Source organism: Anolis sagrei, chromosome 3 (genome assembly GCF_037176765.1).
Source record: "Anolis sagrei isolate rAnoSag1 chromosome 3, rAnoSag1.mat, whole genome shotgun sequence".
NCBI lineage: Eukaryota > Metazoa > Chordata > Lepidosauria > Squamata > Dactyloidae > Anolis > Anolis sagrei.
In genome coordinates this window covers 101640160-101666540 of record NC_090023.1, presented here as the reverse complement: position 1 = coordinate 101666540, position 26381 = coordinate 101640160, and the positions used below count along the sequence as shown (strand labels likewise).

Here is a 26381-nt window from a genome sequence, read left to right as displayed (position 1 = left end):
GGATGTTTCAACTAATTTTAGGTGTTTTAAATCAATAATCCCTGTGATGGAAGTCCTATTGACTTTTGTTATGTTTTTAAAACATACACTTTTAGTTTTTATAAATATAACTTCAGACAGCTTTCTGTCCTATACTGACTTACCCAGGAAAAGGATCCAATGAAATCAACTGGACTTATTTCTGAGAAACTTGTCAAAAATTGTGTGGTTAGCATTTTATCAAAGCCTATTATCATGATTTAGGATATGACAACATGCAGGGAGTCTCTTAGTGGACTGCTTCCACGAACACATGCTGCTTTATAGTAAGCAATGCATGGATTTAAAATTTGGGTTTGTTCTGTTTCCATGATTACTGTGGCATTCCCCTTGTCTGCTGGGTGAATGATAATATCTGAATCTGAGCTGAGGTCTTTGATTGCTTGTCTTTCTTTACATGTTATGTTGCTGGGGGGAAGTTTTGCCTTTCTCAGGATCTTGCTGTTTCCCCTCTTACTTCTTCCACTTCTTCCTTGGGGAGGAAGAAGTGGAAGAAGCAAGAGTACTCCATCTTTCTATTCATATAATTCATTGTCCTACTGGAATGGTGAAACAGAGCGGTGATGTCTTCTGGGAAGTTCTGGTTGATTAGTGCAATGGTGTCTGCTACTGGGACCATGGTAAATAGAGACACCACATCAAATCTGATCAATTTGTTTTTCTACAGGCCCACTAAGAAAATCTAACAAATGCTACATTCAGCAAAGGACAAGAGGGATCCTCTCACTTCTGCAGGAGTCTACTGTATACCATGCAGCTGTGGACAAGTCTACATAGGGACCACCAAACGCAGCAATGCCCAATCATGAATCAAGGAACATGAAAGACACTGCAGACTACTTCAACCACGGAAGTCAGCCAATGAACCAACCTGGACACAGCATATTATTTGAGAACACAGAAATGCTGGGCCACTCTAACAACTACCATGCCAGACAACACAGAGAAGCCGTTGAAATCCACAAGTATGTGGACAATTTCATCAGAAAGGAAGACACAATGAAAATGAACAAAATCTGGCTACCAGTAATAAAAAGCTTTAAAATCATAACAGTAAATAAAGAACAACACTGGAGAAGAAGCAACCAGATACAGCTAATCACCTCTCAATAAAGGATTCCCCCAGGCAGTAAGACCCATTAAATACTAATCAAGGTGGCCAATTGAAACACACCTAGCTCCAACAGACAAGAGTTCTTTCTCCCACCCTGAACATTCCACAGATATATAAACCCAATTTATCTAGTTTCCAACAGACCTCACAACCTCTGAGTATGCCTGCCATAGATGCAGGTGAAATGTCAGGAGATAATGCTTCTGGAATATGGCCATACAGTTTGAAAAACTTGCAACAACCCATTCTATCTGTACTGTACAACAGATGTCTCTTTGTACCAAAGTTTATACTGCAAAAAGAATCCCTATGGATTCTCCTCCCCGTAGAAATGCCATAGTACACAAAGCTTTGTAATGCAAAACTTTAAAATTCTACACATTACAGGACTTAAGAGAGTGTGAAGAAGATTACCAAGGCTCTTGTAAAGATGAAACTGTTTTTTATTGAGGGAACAAGGGAATAAACTATCAAGGAAATTAATTTTACTGCTAAGGCAATGATGGAGACCACCAAGAACAAACTGACCTGGACAAAGAGAAGGAACTGGGCCAATAAGTCCATATGTGTTTGCGCATGCCTCCTCAAATAAGTTGATAAAGCAGCATTTAAAAAATCATTTAAAATGGTAGATGCTGAAATGTAATTTTGCCACCTGAATGGTCCAACTACAAGACCAAAATCCAGCAAGACTCAAGAATGGTGGGTCACAAGTTAGGTAACCCTTCTCAACACCAAAGTCTGATGTTTCACAAGCAGAATAGAATAGAAAGTATTTTGCAGTTTTTAGATTATATATATATATATATATATATATATGTTAGGTAACTTATAATATGTTGCCAAACATTGTCATTTTGTTTTCCTCACATAATACTTGCACCACAGTTGATGGGTGTGACGACTATGCAAGGGGCAGCCCTCCATAGCTCAAGGGGAGAGGTGATCAGGCAGGCGAATTCACCTACCTGATCCCCTCTCCCCTCTCCCCTCTGAACTATGGAGGCTTGTTTTGCCAAGGCTGTCCTCCCTAGCTCTGAGGGGAGAGAGCTAAGAGGCCTCACTTGGCTAGCTACCAAAAAGACGTTCCAGAGTTTTCACTCTCTCACATGCACCAGTGAGTGAGAGCTAAGGGGCCTTGCTCAGCTAGAACCAACTAAGGGAGCAGCTCCTGTCCAGCCTTTTTCCTCGCATAATAGTCTCACCCCCTTTTTTTGAAGGACGAAGTGTGACTACTATGCAATTAAATATGGTAACTTCAGGTAGATAACAATTTTATCACAAAATATATATAACCAGCAAAAAGCATAAAGCATAAACAACTTTTAGAATACTTGACCCCTTCCTGATCATGGTCTTGAGACCCTTTGCATATACTTTATTGAGGGGATTTCCCCCTTGAGAATACAGTCATCCTTCCACATTTATAGTTTTAACTTTTGTGGATTTGATTATTCAGAAATTTTATTAAACATGCTCTCTCTCTAGGAAACTCCCTAGCTTGGAGAAGAGAGGCAATTAGGCAGGAGGACCTAGAGATATCTAGAGAGAACACTTTCTTCCAGTGTGACTCTGTGTTCAGTTTCTAATGAAAGTAGACTATAGTGGCATGCTAAAAGATTTAGGTATTCCTAGAAAGGTGTTCTCCCAGGTTAAAAAAACAGCAATCTCTTTATTTGCAGTTTTTCACTTCTATGGGGGCCCAGTGCCTTTAACCTCAGACAATATGGAGGGTTCACTGAACTTTGTATTTTGACAATGTTATAACTCGCAACAAGTTTTCTTTGCATCTCATGAATAGAAGGAAGTTACTACGCCTCCTTTGCACCTAGAAATTGCTATAGAAGGAAATCCCTTAAATTGCTTCCATTCATTTGGAGATTTGCAGTAGGTAAGAGAGAAGGGCTGAAGCATTACAGAATATATTCTTTTATCATGTCCAAGGCTAGTAATGGGCTGGAAATTAGAAGAGTCTGAGGGAATGAAGGAGTTAAACCACAGTGCTAAAAATAAAACCTCTCTTTTTCCCTCCAGGACTGAAGAAGCCAGTTCTTCCCCACCCCACCTTCACCTCAGCCTTTTAAAGATGTAGCCAGGAGGAATATAAGTTGGTAAAAATGACAAGGTGAGCAATGAAGCTGCTGAAGTAATACTGGAAGGGAAAGAAAAATAGACCATGCATGCAAAAGAGTCTTATGAAACATGGCAACCTTATGAACCACAAAATCCGACTGAATGCCTGATGAAAATGCTGTGCTGTAATTATATTAATGCCGTTGCGGGCCAGATTGGATTTTGTACAATTCATTTTGGTTTCCAAACATTTATCATCTGATGTGCACATTTAGGTTAAAATTCTTACACTCCAAGGGTGCCTCTAGTTAGATTATAAATCACATTTGTAGAATATGCTTATGTAAAATGTGGTCTCTGAATTTATTTTTTTAAACACCTGGGTAAACTAACTATTCCCCCTAGCACTCTCGAAGTCACTCATGCTTTTACTCACCAAAGTAAGTTCCCTGCTGCTTACACCTGCTTAAAGGAAGCTTTCATACTGAATAAAACCCCTGAAAGGCAAACCCAATCATGCTAGTAGGTAGAAAAACATCCCTGACTTTGTGCCTTATTTTAAATTCCAGTAAAAGTAAAGAAAACAAAAAAGAGATGAGTGGCTGTCACTTCTATTTCCCAAGATTCTTTTTTAGTACATGATGTTGAGCTTGCTAGGGGATTTATGAACAAAAGACTTCTGCAGCAAATAGACCCAAGCCACAAAGTCTCACCAGATGTTGTCATGGGAGGAGGAAAATCTATCCTAACAAAGAAGCATAGCTCTGGAATTGTGAATCCTAGATACCTGAAATTCTGCACAAGTACTAAAGGGACCCCAAAACAACATATGTGTGCAATTGCTGCTCCCCCATAGAGCTCCAAGATTCTCAAAAATAAGAAGAAAGTAGTCTGTTCCCTGAGCTGGAGAGGGATCCAGGGGAAAGCAGAATCATGACACTATTGCAGTAAGAGAAAGAAGCGAGGAAAAGAATGGTACAAGAGATGCCGGAGAGAACAGAAACTGCACAACAAAATAATAAAACAGGAAAACAGGAAAAAATATCTGTGAGAAGGGGGAAAGCATCATCTGAGAAGCTATGGGGGTGGGGGCGGGGGCAGGGTTAGGTGTGTGGGAGAAACACAGTGCTAGGATAGTAGAGGTGGCATGAAAAAGTAAGAAACTAAATACACCTGCTCCTCGTAGAACCCAAGAGCTGAAAGGGTTTGACAGATTATTCAGTCCAACCTCCTACTTGATAGTGAAAATATAGTCTCTGATTCAAAACTTTCAGTGAGGAAGAGCTCACAATCTATTGCTTCTATTCTGAACCATAAAGGTGTTTCTTCCAGTGGCCAACCATATTTTTTTGCCAACAATATAAGACTGTACTTCTGACCTCTGAGCAAGTATTAACTGTCTTCTCTGTAATAGCTCTTCCATTATTTCAGGAGTGGGCAAAAGTTGTCTATGATCCCCAATAGTCACAGGAGACATGGCAGAAAAGCCCTCCATATTGCTACTCCAGCACTATTTAAGTAGAGTATGTTTGAGGACAACTATTTTTGACTCCTGGGGACCACAAACATGGCCCTGTGTGCTCACTTTGCCCACTGTAGCATTATATGAGCAGTGCTATCATTTCCCACATGCTGCCCTAAACCAATAATCTCTTTTACAAGCTAAATATTTCCATATCCTTCATTCAAGGTTCACACATGATTTGATTTCTGCACTACCAAATCTCTTTTTTGTCCTTCTCTGAACCTGGTCCAAATTGTTTACATTCATCTGACTAGTTACAATAATAGGAAGTTATTACTTCCTGGCAACTTGAAATAATAGTTCTATTAAAATCACATTATCTTTTTTTGTAGCCACCTCACAGTACTCACTCATGTTCACCTTATGAGAGATTACAATCTTGAAAACCTTTTCGCAAGTACTACTGCAATGCCAAGTATTCACCAACCATTGCTTATGCGTGGGGGAAGAAAGGTACCCACGTTTGAAGAGGGACCATTGTTCTTGAAGAAGAACTCTGCATTTGTCTCTCTTTAATTTCACTTTATTTTGGTGTTGTTTTACATTTGAAAATGAAGAATCACTAAGTTTCCCTTTAATAATCCACAAGATGAGAAGCTGAGAAGGGAAAGAGAGACACACAATTTCAGCACTTTGTTTACATCAAACTACAGAAAGTCTGTCTTCTCAAGCCATACTTCTTGCCAGATCATTTGGTGTATATCTTACACATGATAAAGCAATATTTTTTTCTCCCAAACTGTGTTATTTAATTAATTAACTAATGCATATCCTACCTTCCTTCTGACACAGGTGTACCCCAGTTCCATGTCTCATATCTTTAGTTAAATACTTGATATTTGAAGGGGTTTGGTTGCAGGACACAAAAATCTGTGGCTTCTCCAGTCCCATTATATACAATGGTGTAGTAAAGTGATGTCCCTTATATAAAATGTCAAAATTCAGATTTGCTTTCTAGATTTAATTTTTTTTAAAGCCATGGATGGTTGAATCCATGGATGTAGAATCGTGGACATGGAGGGTTTACTCACAATAAAACAACTAGTCTTAAACAACTTTAAATCTCCAATGCAAAATGTTTAATACCCAAAAGAAAGAAATACTACCATTAGTTATGGAGACAGTTTCACAGAAGAGTAATTTAACAGTGTGTCATAGTTTTATCCTTACAGTATTCTTAAATGATTTATGCTGTTTTAAATTATTGATGATTTTAATATACCTTATTTAATTGTGTTTTAACTATTCCAGCATTAGGTCTTTTAGCTGTGCTGTTTTAACTTCATTGTCAGCTGTACTGGGCCTCAAGTTAGAAGAGAGATGGGATATAAACAAAATAAAATTAAGATTAAAATATGTATCTTTATTAGATAGAAGCAACCAATAGCCAGTACCATGCAGGGCTCTTTAGAATTCTTGATGATTAGTCAGTACAAAATGGAAATGTGTTGTTGACATCAAGTCCATATGATACTTTCCCAAATATACAGTGTGCTGTCACAGTTTGTAAAGGTTTTATTATTTTATCTCAGCTTTTATCACTCTTATTTAAATATAGAAATATTTAACACTGTTTTAACTTTCATACTTAACACTGTCTCCTAACTCTGCTTTTAGAAATTGTGTTTATATGCCTAACGTATGCTTTAATTACCTTTTACTGTCTGTTTTAATGCTGTTCATTGCCCGAAATAAAATTTTCATTCAGTGTGTTGTCAGTAAACTTAAGGGGTGGGTGGGTGGGATTTGATTGGAGAACAGTGAATTTCCCACCACACTGTGTATGAATAGAATCCCCCCCCCCCCACCCCCAGATTTGAACTCATTTGCCTGCCTTGGTTTAGACGAAGAAGGCTGGATTTTTTTTCAGCCTTTGAAATATTTATACAAATGTTTCTGTCATTATACAATCTAAAGGGAGCTGATGAAATTATTAGCCAGAATGCACAATTATGGTTACATGATTATTATTATATTTGTCCTTATTTTCACTTGCTATGTCTGACTATTTCCCTTCCAATTCTGCTCTTCTAACTACATCTGTGATAGTTCTGCTTGGATGCTTTGTCAGTGTGTCATACTCAAAATGTCTAAGGGCATATCTACACTGTAGAATTAATGCAGTCTCACTCCACTTCAATTGCCATCGCTCAATGCAATGGAATCCTGAGAATTGTAGTTTGGTAAACCACCAGCCCTCTTTGCCCATGGAAACCAGCCGAGCAGCTTTGGGAAAGTCATTTTCTTTCAGCCTCAGATGAAGCCAAAGGCAGACCCTTCACTGAACAAATCATGTCTAGAAAACCCTTTAATAAGTTTTTCCTTAAACTTGTCATGTCAAAAATTACTTGAAGGTTCGCAGCAAGAACAAGTTGGTGTAGATTCAGTCAATGAAAGCTTATGCTACAAAACTTCTTTTAGTTGGTCTCAGAGGCTCTACAATATTTATGAACAATATGTTTTAATGACCCCAAAATTAAAAGTGCTGCATATTTATTCTGTGCTTAGTTTGCTTCCACTTTCCTTTCCTCCAGTATTCTTCCTCTAGGTGAAATTTTAGGCTGTACACTGCTTAGGACACAGACATACACTCTTGCATAATGTAAAGCCACTATAGATCTCAATACTTTCCATGATATGCAACTCACAAGAAAAAAATCAAAAAAAAATCAGATGGAGTCATTTTATTGGGAGTTTGTCTTTTTGGACAGCAACCCACAGAACCCCAGAATCTATTGTGCATGCTGGCTGGGGATTTGGGGAAATTGTTGTTAGAAAAATGAATGGTTTCCCATTGTCATGTTATGCATTACAGCTGAATAATCACCGGATAGCTGTAAAAACAAACAAACAAGGGATAGCCTAAGGAACAACAGAAATGGCATGTTATAGCTCCTCAGATGCCTCTAGACTAATGGAACCATGGGAGTTTGAGATTACAATTCAAACAGGGAGCCACAACACACTAATCGTTTACTCCAAGTTTGAATCCTACAAATTTATCTGATACCAGAAGAAAAATCTCAATGCTAGTTTAGCTTGACAAAACTCTCAGGTGCAACTGGATTGTGTTTCAGAGTACTAAACATTAATTTTTAATCTCTAATGAGTTTCAATTCCTACTCTAAAGTGTTGTAGTTGCTGCTTTTAACTGCTATTCATTGTGGATGGAGTGATTATTTTACGTACATGTTGTGAATTAGCCTAGGTATTTCTCTAAATGAAAAGGAAACTCTTGATTGTACTTAATTTTATGCATTTGAAACAACTAGTTTGAACATAAATGTTTTTGAATTGCATAATTTGCAATAATCAGATGAAATTGATACAGAATATTGTTGCAAGAAGGTTTCTTCCTTCAGAACCAAGCAGAGGCAGAGATCTTCCTCTGGCTAAGCTGCTTCTAGTCCCTTCCCCTGAGAACTTACTGACTTTACTCTCACACTCCTGGGCATCATCCTGCCATGACATGTTTTAACTCAATGCCAAAATGAATCCAATGTTGGTAGCAACTGAGCCTTTAAGAAAATATCATTCAATAACTGAGAGTGAATGTGATGTTGTGATTTGAGTTCTCAGACTTATATAGAGAGTTGTATGTAACAGCTAGTTATCACAGTGTCACTGTCCTTGCCTCCAGAAGAGAAGGTCCAGTCCTACATCCCCTTGCAGTGTATTGCTGTCATAGGGATACAGACAAGGTACCATGGAATACAGTGGTTCTCAACCTGTGGGTCCACAGGTATTTTGGCCTACAATTCCCAGAAATCCCAGGCAGTTTACTAGCTATTAGGATTTCTGGGAGTCAAAAGTCAAAACATCTGAGAACCCACAGGTTGAGAACCACTGATCTAATAGATGTCGCTACTCAGGCAAGAAACAGTAAGGAAAAGTCTTCCTTCAAGTACTGAGATATTAAGCCATTTAGGGATTGAAATGTTATTACCATCACTTTGGAATCATACTGGCAACTGATGAATTCTTTTAAGATGGTTTCGATATAATGTAATCAATACAGCTACATTTTGCAGTAGCTGCAGCTACTGAACTATCTTCAAGGGGTGTTCCATAGAGTGCATTGCAATAGTGTAACTGGGAATTCACCAGCTGCTAAGGTATCTCTATCCAGAAATAGCAGCCAGTCGACCAGCCAAAAGAGGTACTAGGTGAAACTACTTGTTATCCCTATTTATTCCCATTTTTCAGAATTTTGTGGCTGATATTAATGGTCTTTTTATCTGCACGTACAGTATAGCTCAGAGCCCAGAGCCCCACAGTCTTCCAAAATGCCATGTTTATTAGCTAGCCAAGCAGCAGCATGCAATGGTTTCATCAATGCAGGGCAGAGATCCACATCTCATTCATTTGGAGGCCCTCAGATGCTGAAAATTACATTTTGAAGTGAAGACTTTCCCTTTAAAAAGAAGGCCTTAAGGGGAAAGGCCACTACGCCCTAGTCTAAAATTCCTTCAGTCTCCCAATGGTAATGTTTAAGCACTGTGTAAGAGTGGTGTAAAACCAATTATGTGACAAGAATAGTTAGAATGCTAATAGAATACTTAGATTTTTTTCTTTTAAGAGCAAAGCACACTGAGTCATCCTTTAAAAAAAGCTATTACCTTCATGTGTACCAATGAAACCATAGCAATATTATGTTGCAATAATATCTGTTTACCAAATGTGAACCTCTTCAAGGCAGTGAAGATCTTTCCATAAAAGAATCTTATCCTCAATTGAAATAGGATCTATGCTATTAGGTAACCATAACAAAAATACATCCAAATGAACTAATTCTATCATTATTGCAGCACTCCAAGACAGTGAGAGTTTATGGAAATAGCTGGGATATGAGACAAGGTCTATTTGGTACATCTCACAGTCTCATCCATGAGCAGTATTACTGTAAAGGAAGTTGGCCAAGCAGTAAAACAGTGTTCTCAAAGTTTCCCCAGGGGAACACTGTTCTTTCCCATCTATAGCTGCTATTATTAAAATGTCCACATTATGACAACTATTTATTTACATTACTTTCAAAGTGCCATGTAAAATATTCTGCAGTCTTGATCTGCTTGGACTTTATCCTAAAGACATTTAAATTAATCAGACCTGCTGCCAGCATCTAACCATGCTAAGAAGCCACCTCAGACCCAAGACATGCCAAATGGCCCTTCCACTACAACGTTTTCCAAGAACCATGCCAATTGCAGACTCAGAAGCCTTCTTCAGAAAAGATCTTAGATCTCAGAAAAAAAGCAACAACAGGCAGACACTGTGTGGACCGCTGAAGAACTAATATCCCAAGATATCCTTGATTCGAGTCTGTAATCTTTACATTAAAGCTGGAAGCCACAGACTGAGAGACTGAGAAACTTTTGAGGATTCAGTGAGGATTTTAATCCTGTCCAAGGTTTTACACCTTGTCATCTACGCTGGTATTATATACTGATACAGCTCCCAGTTACAGCTATATAAAGTTATAGCTCTCAGAATTCAGCATTCTAGCTACATTAAAAAAAGGAATTTTTCAAAGCTGTCCACTTCCTGTCCACTTCTGAAGAACTTAAAACAACAACAACCAGGAAACAGAAGTGCACATGCAAAACTCACAATCCATAAAAGTCACAATAGCATCTGACACACTAAGTAAATTATATTATTTCTCTTTATGCATCTGAAGGAATGGACAATAGCAAGGGATAATAATTCACTTTTTAAAAAGAGACACAGGGGTACTTTGTGCTAATGTACAAAAATACGTATTTTTGAAAAATAGAAGTACACTTTGTTCACTACTGGATTTTCTTCTCTGTTTCCATCTCTGGTATTTTTGCTAGCCAATAAAAATCCAGTGTCTCACAAGGGCAGAGAAAATGGTCCCTGGGCTCAATGAACTTGCCTATGCTCACACCTGGATGCATAACCTTTACTGAAAATTGAGGACATATTATACATACTATACAATTAAACTGCCACTTCCACGCTCCACCTTTCTGCTTAGGCAGAAAAAATACATAATCGAGAGCCTAATTATTTGGGGCAGTTTTACCTGTGCTTGACAGTTATGTGGATTTCAGTTCCCATCAGTCACAGTCAATACAGCTAACAGTCAGGAATTTTGTTCATTGCAATGCTGTCTATGACAGGGTTAAGATCTTGTAGATATAGTAGGGTAGTAGCGTAGTAACCCCCATCAATCATAGCCAGTGTATTTAGTGGTGAGGAACGCTTGGAACTAGAATTCAACAGCACCTAGATTGTTAGATGATTCTCACCTCTCTATTAAAAGATTATGTATGGTATATGATACGGAGATGTTTTCCTGTGGTCAATCATATGTAGTTTTTTCCCCATAGTAGCTTTATTATAGTCAAAGTAATGTAGACTGTATAGGTTTATTCACTTATTTACTAGCTTGAGTACCCGGTGATACTGGGTCATTTTTTAAATGTTATTAATGGCCCCATTAAGAAAATGAATAAGGTTGTGAATGAACTACAACTCACATCATGCCAGGTTAACCTTTTCAAAACTCCATCAGTACTTAAAGTTGGCCATGTTGGGCATATGTGGCAAATTTGCTTCACATGCATCGTCAGTGGGGTTCAGTGTGCTTTCTGACTGAATGGTGAACTACAACTTCTACCATGGTCAAGTTAAGTTGTTCATGGGGTTTCTGTGTGTCAAGTTTGGTCCTGGTCTATTGTCAGTGGCGGTCACAGTGTTTCTTGATATAACTCCCAGAAATCAAGGTAAATTCTCCCAAAACTGCTGCAGTATATTCAGTTGGTCATGGGGTTCTGTGTACCAAGCTTCATCAAGGACAATCATCGGTGGGGGTCACAGTGTTCTCTGGATGTAGGTGGACTACAACTCCTATTAATCAAGGTCAATTCCCACCCAATCATGGGGTCATGGGGGTTCTGTGTGCCAAATTTGGTCCAGGTCCATTGATGATGGGGGTCACAGCACTCTGTCTTGATGCAGGGTGAACTACAACTTCCATCATGTTAAATCAGTTCCTCAAACCTCTTCAGTATGTTCAGTTGCTGATCAATTCTGCTCTGTTTGCTGTGTGCTATAGAAAACAGTAGGAATGGGTTATGGGGGAGGCAGTGGGTGGGATCATGCAAATTCCACACCAATGGAGAGAGTAAGAAACATTGAGAAGTCTGTGGTAGAGGAAACACAAACAATCTAGGACGAAATTCTCCCCGTATGAAAGCATTCACTTGGGTGGTGGGCAGTATTGTGTTTGTGGAGGACATTGGCAAGGGTTGACAGTTCATGGTGCCCTCTATAACCTGCAATGTTATTGGAGGGAGGACCTTTGGTGGCTCCTTAGTGGTGGGGCTCATAGTTTTTTTGTGAAAGTGGGAGTCCCAGCCACATACATACTACATACTTCCACTTGTATTATGAAGACAGAAGATGGAGATAGATAGATATAGATTATGTAGTGCCTAACTATTATAGGTACTTCATAAACAATATTGTATCAAATAAATTCCACATCACATTTAAAAATTAAAAAAAGAGATGACCATATAATTGCAGCCTCAATAGAACACAACACTACTTTATCATCAAAGGTCCACAGATTTCCACTTTAGGCTTTGTAGCAAACAATATATCTAGCTGCAGGGAAGCTGTGTAAAGACATATTATTAAAGTTCAAGAGTAAAGATGTATCAAAACACCAACTCCAGAATCCCCCAGCCATAATATTTCCAATTTCTATATATGTTTGTGAAAACAGGATAGTGCAGAAAGGTGATGCCAAAGAAGAATTCTAAGAATACTGTGCAATACTAAAATACAAATAAATGGATTCTAGAGTGAATCATGCCTGAACTCTTACTAAAAGCAAAGATGACTAACCAAGTGCCTCCTCTACTTTGGATATATCATGAGATGATACTACTTATTGTAATAGACAATAATGCTTGGAAAAGCGAAAGTCGCAAAAGAAGGAGGCAATACTACAAGGTAGATTGATTCAATCAATCAATCAATCAATCAATCAATCAAGAAAGCCACAACCCTGAGTTTGTGAAACCTGAACAAGGCAGTTGATGACCGAGTCTCTCTCAGTCATAGAATTGCCATAAATCAAAGTTGACTTAAGATCATATAACAATAATATAAGGGAGACTCAATTACTTTAAAAAATCAGAGTTGCTTAAAAGTGAGGGGCAGAACCAGGCCTTTGAATCCTTTCCTTCCATCACATTCTGAAGATTCCTTCCCTGAAGATCTTAAATCTCAGAAGAGCTCATAAAAAGAGACAGAATATTTCCAATATTCTTTGGGATATTTAAATTGGTGCCTTAAAAACAAGAGTATTAAAAAGCCACAAGAAGATTATTTATTGAAGCATTGAGAGGAACCATAAACCTTTCCTGACACCTCTTTTGATAGTTGTCTACTTCTGTCCAAATCCAGTAAAAACATTATAGTATTACAAAATTAAAGTAAATAATGATTTGTGTTACTGCACAATTCATCAGGAAATGTATTAAATTCTACTAGTGCTGATCTTACTCTGAAGAGCTTATTAGAAAAGCGGGCCAAGCTTTTCACCTTTGGAAAACACATCCTGAGACAAACATTTATACACATTTCCTCATATTTCAGTCTTCCAAAATAAATGCAAGTTACTTGAGAGTTCTGGTTGCGTGGGTTCTGGTTAACTGAGAGTCTACTGTAGCTGAAAAATAGTTAAGAACTAGGTTTCTCAAGAATGTCTGATGTGAAGAATCGTAGACCATCTTTGCAGTTAAGGATTCATTTTATATGAAAAATGCACATTTTGATGCAGAGTATAAAACAGAGCATCTGTTATTAGAATAACTTATCTGAAAGCAATGTTTTCTGTGAAGGAGTCTTGTTTTCTGCAATAAAAAGCCAAAACATACCCACATACATTTTCCTCAGCATAGATCCTAATCTATGAATATTCTTCATGTTGTAGTTCTTAATGTTTGGGGTTTTTTTTACAGTGAGGAGAAAAACAGCAAAATTATTTATTCTTGCATGCAAGAATGACATTTATGAATTTTTACAGCATTAACACACATTTGTATTTGAGATGGAAGAGAACATAAGAACTGTCTTTGCTGTCTATACTTGTGTCCAGAATTCTCTATGAAATACCTATGGGAAACTTCAAATCAGTTGATCCACTACAATCAGAATATCATGCTCAGAGTATTTTATCCTTTAGTAGCATATGTTTCAAATTATCCAAAATAACTCATCACTAACATTTCAACATAGGAGGCTTGGCACCAGCCCACACCACTCTTGGGAAATTGGAGCAAGACTCACTGTTGGGTCTAAGCTGCTGTTTTAATTTTTTATAATGCCCTGGAAACTAAGGAATTATTTCAGGGACAGTGTGTGTGTGCGTTGGGGGGGGGGGGGGGGATAAAACATGCTCTGCATCCTGAAAAGGCTGACATGGCCTCAGTAGGACCCCTTTAAACTAAAACCTGCTCAGTGGGGCTCACCAATGGAGGAGAGGCCACTGCAAAGGTAATTCTGCTCAACATCCTTCAAAGACGGAGCTGGCCTCCAAGCCTAAGAAACTCCAGTTAAGTTACAGCTTCTAAGTAATCTCCAGCTTTCCAACAGCATGGTTGAAAGAAACCACATGTTCGGTTTTGGACAAGCAAGCAAAGTTTAAACTGTAAGCGAATAACAGCTGCTGTCCTTATTCCAGACGCTATTACTGCTGCATTGCATCATCTTTCATAGCACTATCATTGCGATGCTTCTGCCAAGTTTAGTCTGGATGACGTCTGGATAAGCACTGCAGGAACACCTGCATTGTTTAAAAAGGAAAAGGGGGAGGGCTATAGGTTTTATACCAGCTTAAAGGCTCTAATAAATGCATTTCAAATGTTCTGAAGAGTTATCATCAAGCTATCCGGATAACCTCAAACATCCTTTACTGTGGACACTGTTCTTGGCTGTATAACAGACATAGTGTTACTGCAAGCAGTTACTGTGATTATCAGCTTTCCCTGTCTCTCTCTCTCTCTTTTTTTTTTTGAGAAATAATTTGTGCTCAGTATGTAAAGTTTAGTCTATGTATGTAAAGTCTCAGTATGTAAAGTTTTAGTCTCAGTATGTAAAGTTTAGTTTAGACTCACCGCTTTGAGCCACCTGAGGGCTGAGAAAAGCGGTATAGAAATAAAGTAAATAAATAAATAAATAAATAAAGTGATCAACGCATAGGCAAATGAACCTACTGTCATTGCAGAACTGTTGCTCATCTTTCATTGGGAATACAGCAACATCAGAAAGCAATGCTCACAGATCCCATTATTGACAATGTTCTTAATGCTATTTTAGAGCAAAACACCTAGAGGAATATATATATATAGTTTTGTTCTTTGGCATATATAAGTGTCTGACCCATCCAATTTGCTAGGATTAATATTTGAAGAAGCTATGTGTCCTAAAGTACAGGCCTCTACAGCTTATAACCATTCAAGACAAACACAGTCCATCATTCCATGACCTGCCACTTATTTAACAATATGTTTGTTTTGACAGTTCCAAACACCAGCAGGTCAGTTCTCAGTGGGATAGTGGATTGCTTTGAATGGATTGCATCCATCATCTCTCAAAAAGCAAGGAATCTTCACTAGGAGAGAAATGTACTACTTCTTAACATCCTTAAATTTGTCTTCCAGTTTGGGCCACAAACGTCAGATCACGAAAACACCTTAGTGAGCTCAATGAATAAATGACTATGTCAGAGAGTAAGAACAATCACCTTTTTGTTTAATATGATGCTTAATTAAGCTCCAATATTTTAACTTGTTTGCTAAGTAAGGGAGATACAATAGGGAAATAACATGTCATACACTTTCCCTTGGGATGCCCTCAGCTCTCAAACAATGTAGACAGCCATTCAGCCTGTGTAAGCCACAGCACCTTGCCCATTTCCAAAGCCATGAGAATGTTTCAGACCATTCTAACTATAGCTTCTCATTTGTTTTCAGATCCTTCATACCATTTAGAAATTAAATATTAATGTTCACTGAGCTTTAAAAACTTGGGGAAATAGGGAAGCGGTATTTGTCCTGTATTGCTTTAGAGATCTGAAGTGGACCCATTGAGTTTATGTTACACAGGAAAGCAGATTCTAGCTAAATATTATGGGTGTATTTGCACTGTAGAAAGAATCATGAGATTTATAGTTTGGTAAGATACCAGTGCTCTTTGGCAGAGCAGACTGAAGACCTTGTAAAACCACCATTTTCATGATTCTATAGCACTGAGCCATAGCAGTTAAAATGCTGTCGAGCTGCATTAATTCTACAGTACAGATGTACCCTACATGAAGCATCCTAACAGACACTGCTCAGCTATTGAAGGTAGTGGGTTCTTCATCATAAACATTTAAGCAAAAGCTGGATGGCCACCTAACAGAAACATTATGACTGCATCTTGCATCAAGAAACGGTAGGAACTAAATCACCCCAAGTTCCATTCAAGCCCCATTAGTTGACTAATTCTTAGATGTAATTTATTAATTTCAAAGGTTAAATTAGATAGAATTAGATATTCTAACTGTATTAGGTACTACGATATCTCTCCTTTCCGTTCTCTAAAAATAATAAAGGAAGCTGGAAAAAAATCAACGTGCAGTACCAAATGACTAGTCCAAACAACTTGGGAGAACAACCAAGACATTTTGGAAATATCAGAAGTTCAATTAACCAAGATGCTGTTTACACAGGAGGTATTTAAACACAGGGTGATGTAGAGGTCACACAATGTGCTCTGATAACAAGATGTTTCAGATACTTGGATTAAAGTTATTGGGGCTGTGCCATATCTTCAAATAAACTTTGTGTTCTTCTCCTTCATCTCTAGAGACTATATGCCTAACTCACTCCCTCTACTAGGATGGTCAAAATTTTCCATTTAGCAAAAACAAAAAGTCAGGATATTGCTCTTGCTATACATATCCAACTGCAGTAGCTCATACTTTCAAATATTGGAACAACTGAGGAGACACGCAAAACTAATAGCATTACAAAACCTGATCTGGTCATACTGGCTTTCTCAAGGTGAACTTAGACAAAAAGAAGGCTCTATAAACAAAAGGAAAGACCAAGAAATGTCAGGTCAAACCAGAACCAAGCAATTTCCAATCCATCCAACTAATGCATCCAATACATTAGGACTAGAGTAAATTACAGTTCCTCTCACAGAGCAAATCACACCTACCCTTTTCTTTTCAAAACCACACCTACCCTTTTCTGGGTGAAGCTAAGGGTTTTAAGACTTTCCTCTGAAATTTGTTTCCATGTGGGCTGGAGAGATGGACTTGTAAGCAGTGGTTCTATGCACTCGGCTGGCAGGCATGCATCAAACAAACAAGGATGCCAAGCATAATGAAAAATATCCTGACTTTTTGTCAGGTTATTTTGAAAGCTTCGGTCACCACATGGGAAAAGCCCTCTATGCTATATTGCATTTCTGGAAAGATTACTTTTGAATGATTGCTTTAAATTATGTGCACATCTGATACTCAAGTATCTAGGCTTAGGGTGTACACTCCACATACAGACTGGCCTATAGTTCAAATCATTATTCATTATTGGTTCTACTTGTTAAAACTGATGGGATTTGCAATCTCATAACTTCTGGAGACCACATGTTGTCCATTCCTAATTGAGGCCTTCATTTTCCAAAATGCCTGAATCTAGAATCCTATACCAATAATCTACACAGCTTGATAGAAACACAAACCTAGGTATTTCTCTCAACATTCACTGTTTAGGAGCAATCCTAGAAATTGCTGTCACCCTGCTCTCCCTAGAGGCACATCTACATTGTCTACGCTTTAGAATCCAGGTAATGATAGTTTTGACAGCAGCCTCTCTTCACAACTGGTATCTCTGTAAGAGTGGAGCACAGTACAGCAACACAGAGTTGAATATAGCACTATTGTATCTCGGCCAGAAATAAAAATTCAACTACTATTGAAATAAAATGACTAAAGAAATTCTGATGAGTGCAGGCGGCCCACATGCCCTGAACAACCTGATATCATAACATCAGCCACCTGTGTTAAATGTGTTATGTGTTAAATGTTTTGATACGGCCAATAGGCCAATCAATAAAACGTATCTATCTATAACATCAGCCACCTAGTGGTCACAATATGAACAGCACCTGTGGTGTCAACTCCTCTCTTCTTGCCTCATTATTTATGAAGAAATAAAAACGTGAATTGTTTCCGAAAATGGGAGCAAGGTTGTACCTGCATGCAAAAAGCTCTCATAAAACCATAGATGACCCTGCATTTTAAAAAACCCCACTGTTGTACTGAATGAACACCATCTGAAAGATAGTTCATGCTACAATATATAAGTTGGTCTTCAAGGTGATACTAAACTATCTTCCTTCACAGCCCACATTTTTCTTTTGAAAACCAGTGAAAGGGACACTATGTTCTTGTAAATATCCTTCTTGCTGGACACAGGCCATACTTTTAGAAAGTGGGCCCAATAATGGAATTTCATAGGATCATCAAGAAACCAACTAAAGCTTGAGTCGTTTGGGATTGCCTGAAATACGCTAGGTGAGATACATGTTCATCTAGCAAGCTTATGATCATCCAAAGTTTTGAACAGATCTACTTGGCCAAGTAAGTGTATTCATTCAATTATTTCATTTCAATTATTTGTTGTTCATCACCCTTATCTTTTAAAACACAAACAAATAAAAATACATTGTTGCTTATTCTAAGCAGCTCTCATTCTCCAAGCAGGCTTGCTAAAATATTGTTGCATATGTCTTGGACATCACGGGCACCAATTACAATTTGTAACTGCTCAAGCCACACAGTCATAATTTCAAGAATAAAATCATTACATTCTCAATTTCTGCCCATTTTCAAGCCCACCCAATTCTACTGGAAAACATCCACGTGAAACCATGAAATCAATAATGCAACTTACCATGAACTCAAAATTCAGTTTACATTAAAATGCTTACAGATTATTTCTCTCCTTGCATTGTTTGACTTGGGGCCCAAGGAGATGGCCTTTCTCAAGAGAAAAGGCAGGTAAAGTAGGGATTCTCAGCCTGTAAACTGTGGTGGCCATGAGGAGTATACGGAGATGGCCATTGCAAGAGCCACACATTTTGCCACTTTGAGCTGAGACCACCATTTCTAACTGCTATATATGTACCAAAATCATTGACTGACAGGCTAACAACATCCTTTTGCTGCTTCTCACTTCACTGCATCAACAAGATATGATATAACAGGCAAATTCCAAGGAAAAATATTATCTTATTCCACTCAAATGTGTTTCTGACTTCTCTTCCATTTCTTACTACTCTCACATGTTATTTCTGGCCAAAATACAGCACATCCTGTGGTATCTGCTGGCACACCCTATGCAGCCTCTAGATACATAACAACAACCTAGGCCTTTATCTGAATTGCCTTTTAAACAAACCATTTAACTAAATTTGGCACACCCCTTTTTGTTTTAAAAAAGAACTACTGTTCGTTGCTAATTCTTTTTCCATTTATTAGTCAACTTAAATTTTTTTAAAGTACAGAATTGCAATATACAGTAGCTTCTATACATTGCCCCCCTTTGTTCCATGGCCGTTATCATTTAGTAACATTATTTGGACTCATCCAGAGAGTGCTGCTTAGATTTCAGATGCTGAGAGCTATTGCATTCTGTTCTCCCATCCATACAATAAAGTAAAATGTTTTTTATTGGATAGGTGGTTTGCCTTGCCTCTTTTCTGAACTATTCGAGTTATATCTCCAGATGGTTTCTGGGGCAAAGAGCAATGGCATAAATTCCACAATGAAGAATCAGTCAGATTATTGTATTTTTAAAAGTTAATCAACTTTGCAGTTCAGACTCGTTACTTCAACTCAAGATAGGGAATGAGCTACAAGACAGAGAAAGTACTTTTTTCTGCCCACAAACACTTTTTACCACACTTCTCCTCACACACAATATGGGATGGCTATTGGATTGGACTTGAATTCAGGAAATCCAGGATAATATCCTCCCTTGGCCATGAAATTCACTGGAGATCTTGGAAAAATAATTATCTCTCAGCCTAACGAATCTTGTCCCGCAGAGTTAATGTGAAGATACAACTTGAGGTAAGGGAGAGAAAGCATCATTTTGACAGATTAACTTGAGTTCCTTGCCAGAATGGTAGAATAAATATAATAAATATTGCAAAGTGTTTGTTGTTTTAATTGATGAGTCCCCTCATTAATAGTAATTGTTAAACGATTTTAGAATGTTTATTTATGTCATTCTTATAGATGGTTATATTGTGTTTGGTGTCTGTACTGTTTTTAAAATGTTGTGAGCCACTTTGGTCCCATCAGGGAGAAAAACAGGATATAAATAAATAAATAATATAATATAACTTTTTTTTGCATCCTGCCACTATATCCCTGAAAGGACTTGGGGCGGCTTACATGGGGACCAAGACCAGTCAAACAGAGTTAAAATATAACTCAAAAAACACCATACAAACATCATGAAAACATAATTAATCATACAGCGACCAGAAGCCGAGCATAGTGAACATTTCAAAACTCAGGGGTGGGGCAGTGACTTGTGCAATACAACGGCAAGGACAGGGCTGATAGAAAAGTGCAAGAGTCAGATGATAAGTTAGGGCTGGAAGGGCCAAGTCAAATTAGTGCACTACAACTACAGGGCAGGGACAATAGTAAAGTGGAAGAGCTGAAAATTAAGTTATGGCTAGAAAGTCAATTCATCTAGTGAACTGATTAATCAAAGATACATTAAACATCCATGCTTTTAGGTCTTTATGGAGAGTGGACAGGGTGGACACTAATTTAATCTTCCTGGAGAGAGAGTTCCAGAGCCAGGGGGCCACCACCAAGAAGGCCCTCTCCCTCATCTCCACCCACTGCATTTGTGACAGAGGTGGGAGCGAGAGAAGGGTCTCCGCAACAGACCTTAGAGCTCATGCAGGTTTGTAGGGAAAGATGTGATTGTGAACATAGGCTGGACCCGAACCATTTAGGGCTTTGTAGGTAATACCCTGCACCTTGAATTGGGACCAGAAGCTTATCAGTGGCCAGTGGAGCTGTTTTAACAGGGGAATTGTCTGCTCCCTGTAATTTGCCTCCTAATAGCAGCCTAATAAATAATTTGGATAAAATGGAAATGGGGCATTTATTGAAATCAGTCAGATTTTAGAACATTTATTTAGAACATTTATACCCTGTCCTTCTCCACCTCTGAAGAGGGACTCAGGATAAATCAAAACTGGGTTTTCAACACTGGGTTTGGTGTTTTTAGACTGACCTAGACATAATAAAAATGTGTTTTCAAAATGCTCATCTTGCAGTATAGATGAAGCTCAAGCATACCACCAGTGGAAAAGCTGGAAGAAAGCTCTGTGAAATCACAACCCTTTCCTGATCCAAAAAGCTTCATTTAATGTTAAGGTTGAACTGAGCAACACTATTTTCAACTATCCTTTATAATTATCCTGTATAAGAGAAAAACCTGTACCAGTCCATGAAGAGTGAGAAATATGACAGTTTCAATGGCTACCCGTAATCAATAACGGTCCATCAGGCAATATTTCCAATCACTTTTTCAAAACTGGAAAAGACAGTGTGATTTCTTTTTTAAAAAGATACAACCTGGTGAGATGCAGCACAGTGTAGTCATTAGATTGTTGGACTAGCATGTGGATGATTAGAGTTTGAACCCCACTTCACCACGAAACTCACTGGATGATCATGGGCAAATTATACTCTCTCTGTCTCAGAGGAAGATAAAGTCAGCCCACCATATCTATGGGCTCTGCATCCATGAATTCAACCAACCATGACTTGAAAATATTTTTTTTTTAAAAAAAACATCTAAACATTGATTTTGCTGCAGGCCAAACATTATGCTGGTATCTAGTTCTTCCACCATTTCACAGATCTTCAGGTCCACTCCAGCACCATTTGATTTTTTTGGTCAGTTTATACAAGAGACACAATTTTATTATACCAGTGCATATAATGGACCTTAGGTATCCATGGATATGGGTATTCACAAGTGGTCCTGGAAGCAAACTACAGCAGATACCCAGAATCCATGGTCATGGCAAAAAATGTTTCTGGTCAAACCTGGCTAAAAAAACCCCTTGTGATACAGTCATCTTAGGGTTGCCATAAGTCAAAACAACTTGAAAGCACACAACAACAACAACAACAACAACAACAACCACACTATCAAGAGTTAAACATGTTTCCACTAGAATTCCAAAGCCTAATTTAAAATCTCTTCAACCCATCATTTATATGAAATGTTCACTCCATTGTTTCCTGATTTGGATACTGCAAAAACAACCCAATGATGTGTGGTTTTTCAAAACAGGGAAATCTTCAATTAAGCCACACACATAAGGCGAAGTGAAACAGAAAGAGGGAAGAAGGGAGTATCCTGATATTCAGTGCAGTAATGATACAGCAAACCACAGCTGGTTAAAGCAGGAATGTGAAGTCTGCACTAGGTTTGTGTTTTACAATTAAATTTGTTCACATTGCTCGCCTGCACATCATTAAATGGAGAATAATCAGGAGATCTACACACGTATATAGGTCAGATCTTACAGAAGGCAAATGCAGCAAAACATCACTAACTCATACTTTCCTAATCTATACAACCCATAATTGAAAAATTGGAATCTCCATCCTTTTCTGTCTGGTCAGCAAAGATTTAACTGCATATTGCTGTAATGAGGTTTCACATTACCAGGGCAGAATTACTGTACTGCTATAAATATAACCATTTTCAGCAACAAAGTAATCTCAAAGATGTATGAATGAAACAATGCATCTCAGACTCAGAAATAAAGTTAATTTCATGCTGCATGGCACCAGCATGGCAACCCATTTTAAATTGCTCTGTGCAATATGGACTCTGAACCCTGAGCAGGAGACTGTTTTATTATTTTATTATGTACGGATGTTTTTAATTAATTGTTGAATTGTTTGTATTTGTATTGCTTGTGAATTGTTTTGGGCATCTAATTGTGCCCCCACTGTAAGCCGCCCTGAGTCCCCCCCCCCCCCCCGGGGTGAGAAGGGCGGGGTATAAGTAAATGAAATAAATAAATAAAATAAATAAATATATTTGGCAATATGGTAATTGGTTAGATAATGTAAAGTTAAACAAATAGACCTATGGAAATCACATGAAAAGCCCTTGATAGAATTGGGATTGATTTGCTCATTTCTAAAATTTGTAGGGAAAATATTTCAGGAATATGAACAGAGAAGAAAGAAAGGAAATGACTCGGGGCCTGTAACTTAAAAGGGCAATCAAGGACATGGTTTCAGGGGGATGCAATGGCTAATGCCGCAGTTTTACTCAAGCTTATATATCAAGCCCATGGGCATTATACATTCAGAGTAATTCACAGGTTGTCATCCAAGACAATGTAATACAGTACAACCCCCATATTCGTGGTTTTATTTATCAATGCATGACAAAATATATTCTCTCTGTGCATTTTGTAAGACTCTATGCTCTTCTTGGGCTTTGTTTCAAAAGGATCTCGCTCCATGGTTTCATGTATCCACGCGAAGTCTGGGAACATAACCCCACAGATACAGGGTTGTACTGTAGTGCAATTCTTAACACCTGGAAGTACACCTCACTGACAGCAATTGAACTTCCTCAAAGTAATGTGGGATTATAATTGACTACTTATAACAGGTACTGAGGATGTTTCCTTATATTTAGCCAGACTTATGAGCCAACCAGAACAACGGCTGTCAGTTCTGCCTGATAGCAATCTTCTGGGATTTCAAGCCAGATGCTTTCCTAGCCCTAAAAATCCTACTATTCTCCTTGTTGGCTGCTTAACAAAGGTCTAACTAGGCCTCATCTTGCTTAGCTTCTAATGAAATTGGGTGCATGCAGGCGGTATGGAGGACTGACTAGTTCTTTCTGACTACATGCTGTAATGGTCAGCAGAACACTACAGAACTGCTCAAATCATTCAAGAAAATGCTCAGAGAGGGAAATATATTCTTCCTGTATCAAAAAAATATAATGCATTTTATTTTATATAAAATGAACATATACAAAAGAATGTGTTAGGAATGGGAAGGGGTGAAATAAGGACAAATAGAACATACAAGGAAATTAACTGGAGAAGATCCATCGAGGTGGGAAATTATCACTATATGGTTCACCTCTACTTCATAATATTTTACGACAGAGAAAAAGAAGATTGGAAGAGGAGTATAGAAATGTCCACATGCTGCAGAGGATGGTCTGTGGAGGTAATCGGAGGTCAGGATGAGCCTTTGGAATAAATGCAGACAGCCACACAAAAGCCTCAGGCCTGCCCTGCCAAATTTGAAGTAATTTAGCAATACAACATAAAGGGATAAGATAAAACCACTCAATCTAGAATCTGAAATGTACTCAATTGTAAAGTAAAGGTAAAGTGTCCAACTCTGGGGAGTGGTGCTTATCTCCATTTCTAAGGCAAAGAGCCAGCATTGTCCGTAGACACCTCCAAGGTCATGTGGCCAGCATGACTGCATGGAGCACTGTTAACTTCCTGCAGAAGTGGTACCTATTGATTTACTCACATTTGCATGTTTTTGAACTGCTAGGTTGGCAGAAGCTGGCTAACAGCAGGAGCTCACCCCACTCCCTGGATTCGAACCACCAACCTTTTGGTCAGCAAACTCAGTGGTTTAACCCACTGTGCCATAAGGAGGCCCTGCTTAATTGTACCATTTGATATTTGTTTTCATGAAGAGCAGGACATCAAAGATCTTCCCCAAAACAGCTAATAAAAATAATTTTGTTTCATTTCCCAACCAGCAACCTGTGGTAAATGCACACTGCAGATTTAATGCAGTTTGACTTTATTTTATCTCAATACTATGGAATCCAGGGAGCTGTAGGCACTAGTGGTCATTGATAGAAAAGGCTATAGGCCTTGTAAACTACAGCTCCCACAATTCCTTAGCATTGAACCATGACAGGTAGTCGCACCCAACCGCATTAATTGCAGATGCAACCTTGGTTTCTTTTCACTTTTCTTTCAGCTCATTCCCAGTTCCTGCCCTAGTCAGAGCTTGGAAAAGTTACTTTTTCGAGCAACAGCTTCCCACAATTATTGGTTTGGTTACCCAGTGAAGTAATTTTACCAAGCTCTGGCCTTGGCAAGTCCAATACACACTCCTTGGTATGCCCTTCCAACTTTGAGCATCACTGTCCCCACGAGGAGAAGAGCACCTTTGTATCCCTCCCATTACCTGCAGTAGACCAAACACTCCATGTGGTTGATCTCCTGGTCTGAGCGGTATCGACTGTAGTCTTCCCATAAGTCCTTGACAGCTGTGACTGCCAAGATGAAGAGCACAGGAGCCAAGGCCAACTCCGGCTGGAAGGCGTTGACAGCGGGCACAAAGTTGAGCAAGGCGATGAAGACAAAGTAAACATTGGCCAGGCGGTGGAACTGCTCAAAGAGGTTCTTGGGCAGGAAGGACACTGCGGTGTATTTGGTGGTCTTTAGCCTGTTGTTGGCTGGCAGAGCAGAGTTGTCCACTTCGGGCCAAGGGAGCAGCAAGTTTGAATAGACAGTCCTTGTCTTGCATCCTTCTTTCTTCTTTCTCCTCCTCTTCTTGGCCTGCCTTTCCTTCTGCTCCTGGGAAGACTCTCCTCCATCTGGGCCTTCTGTCATGATCTTCTCTGAAGAAAAAAGGCACCCCAAAACCTCAGGCAATCAAAGTTTGATTTTGGCGCACATGGAGAAAGGAGACCACCCACTCTTTGCACTATGTGATCATCTTTTCCAACTTAGTCATCTCTAAGGAAGGCTCTGTGTGTGTGAGAGAGAAGAGCACACACGGACAGAGAGAAAGAAGGAGCCCTCCTCCCACTTTGAAGCTCTGGAAAAGTTTGTTTAGAGTAGAGATGTCTCTTCCCCTCTCGCTTTTTTTTCTTTTCTTTTTGGTCTCCGCGCCTCAGAGTTGGAGAGGCGGGACTTCTTCTTTTCTTTCTCCTCCTCCTCCTCCTCCAAACTTTCTCTGCTTCTTCTTTCTCCTCACAGGCCGGCCATGGGGCGGCTTCTCCCAAACTCCTCACAAAGTCGCCCTTGTTGCGCGCGGACTCGTTCCCGCCCCTCTTCGGGGGCTTCTCCGCTCCAAGGAAAGGAAGAGCAAACCCACGTTGACGGGAAACGCGCCGACACTCCCCTGGCAGGCCGCGGAGGCGCGGGAAACTCCCCCAGAGGCTCCGGAGGGAGGAGAGAGACTTCCCTTCGCCCGCACACACACACACGCACACACACAAGATGGATAGGTATCTGAAATCACGGCGCGCCAGGGAAGGGATGGAGAGGCCTAGGCTGAAGCCCGCGCTTTCCTGCGAGGCCAAGCGCGTGCCAGGCCACCTTCCTGTGGGTCTCGTGCGTGGAAAGAGTGGGAAGCGCTGCGCCTTGCCCCCCACCAGGCTCAAGAAAGGGCTCCTTTCTCCTGCTCGGGAGTCCGAAGGGAGGAAATGGGCGGGTGGCTTTGAGCGCGCTTTTCTCAAAGGCGGCCAGCTTTCTCAT

The 26381-nt window shown here is 39.2% G+C and overlaps 1 protein-coding gene across 1 annotated transcript in view; it reads right to left on the bottom strand.

The window, feature by feature from the left end:
* The window catches only part of ATP10A (ATPase phospholipid transporting 10A (putative)), a 172479-nt gene extending 146392 nt beyond the window's left edge, over positions 1 to 26087 (bottom strand). The window contains exon 1 of the mRNA XM_067466820.1: positions 25084 to 26087. Within this exon, the coding sequence (XP_067322921.1) occupies positions 25084 to 25511 (428 nt within the window). The 5' untranslated portion in view covers positions 25512 to 26087. The remainder of the gene's footprint in view (positions 1 to 25083) is intronic.
* Between the last annotated feature and the right edge of the window lie 294 nt (positions 26088 to 26381).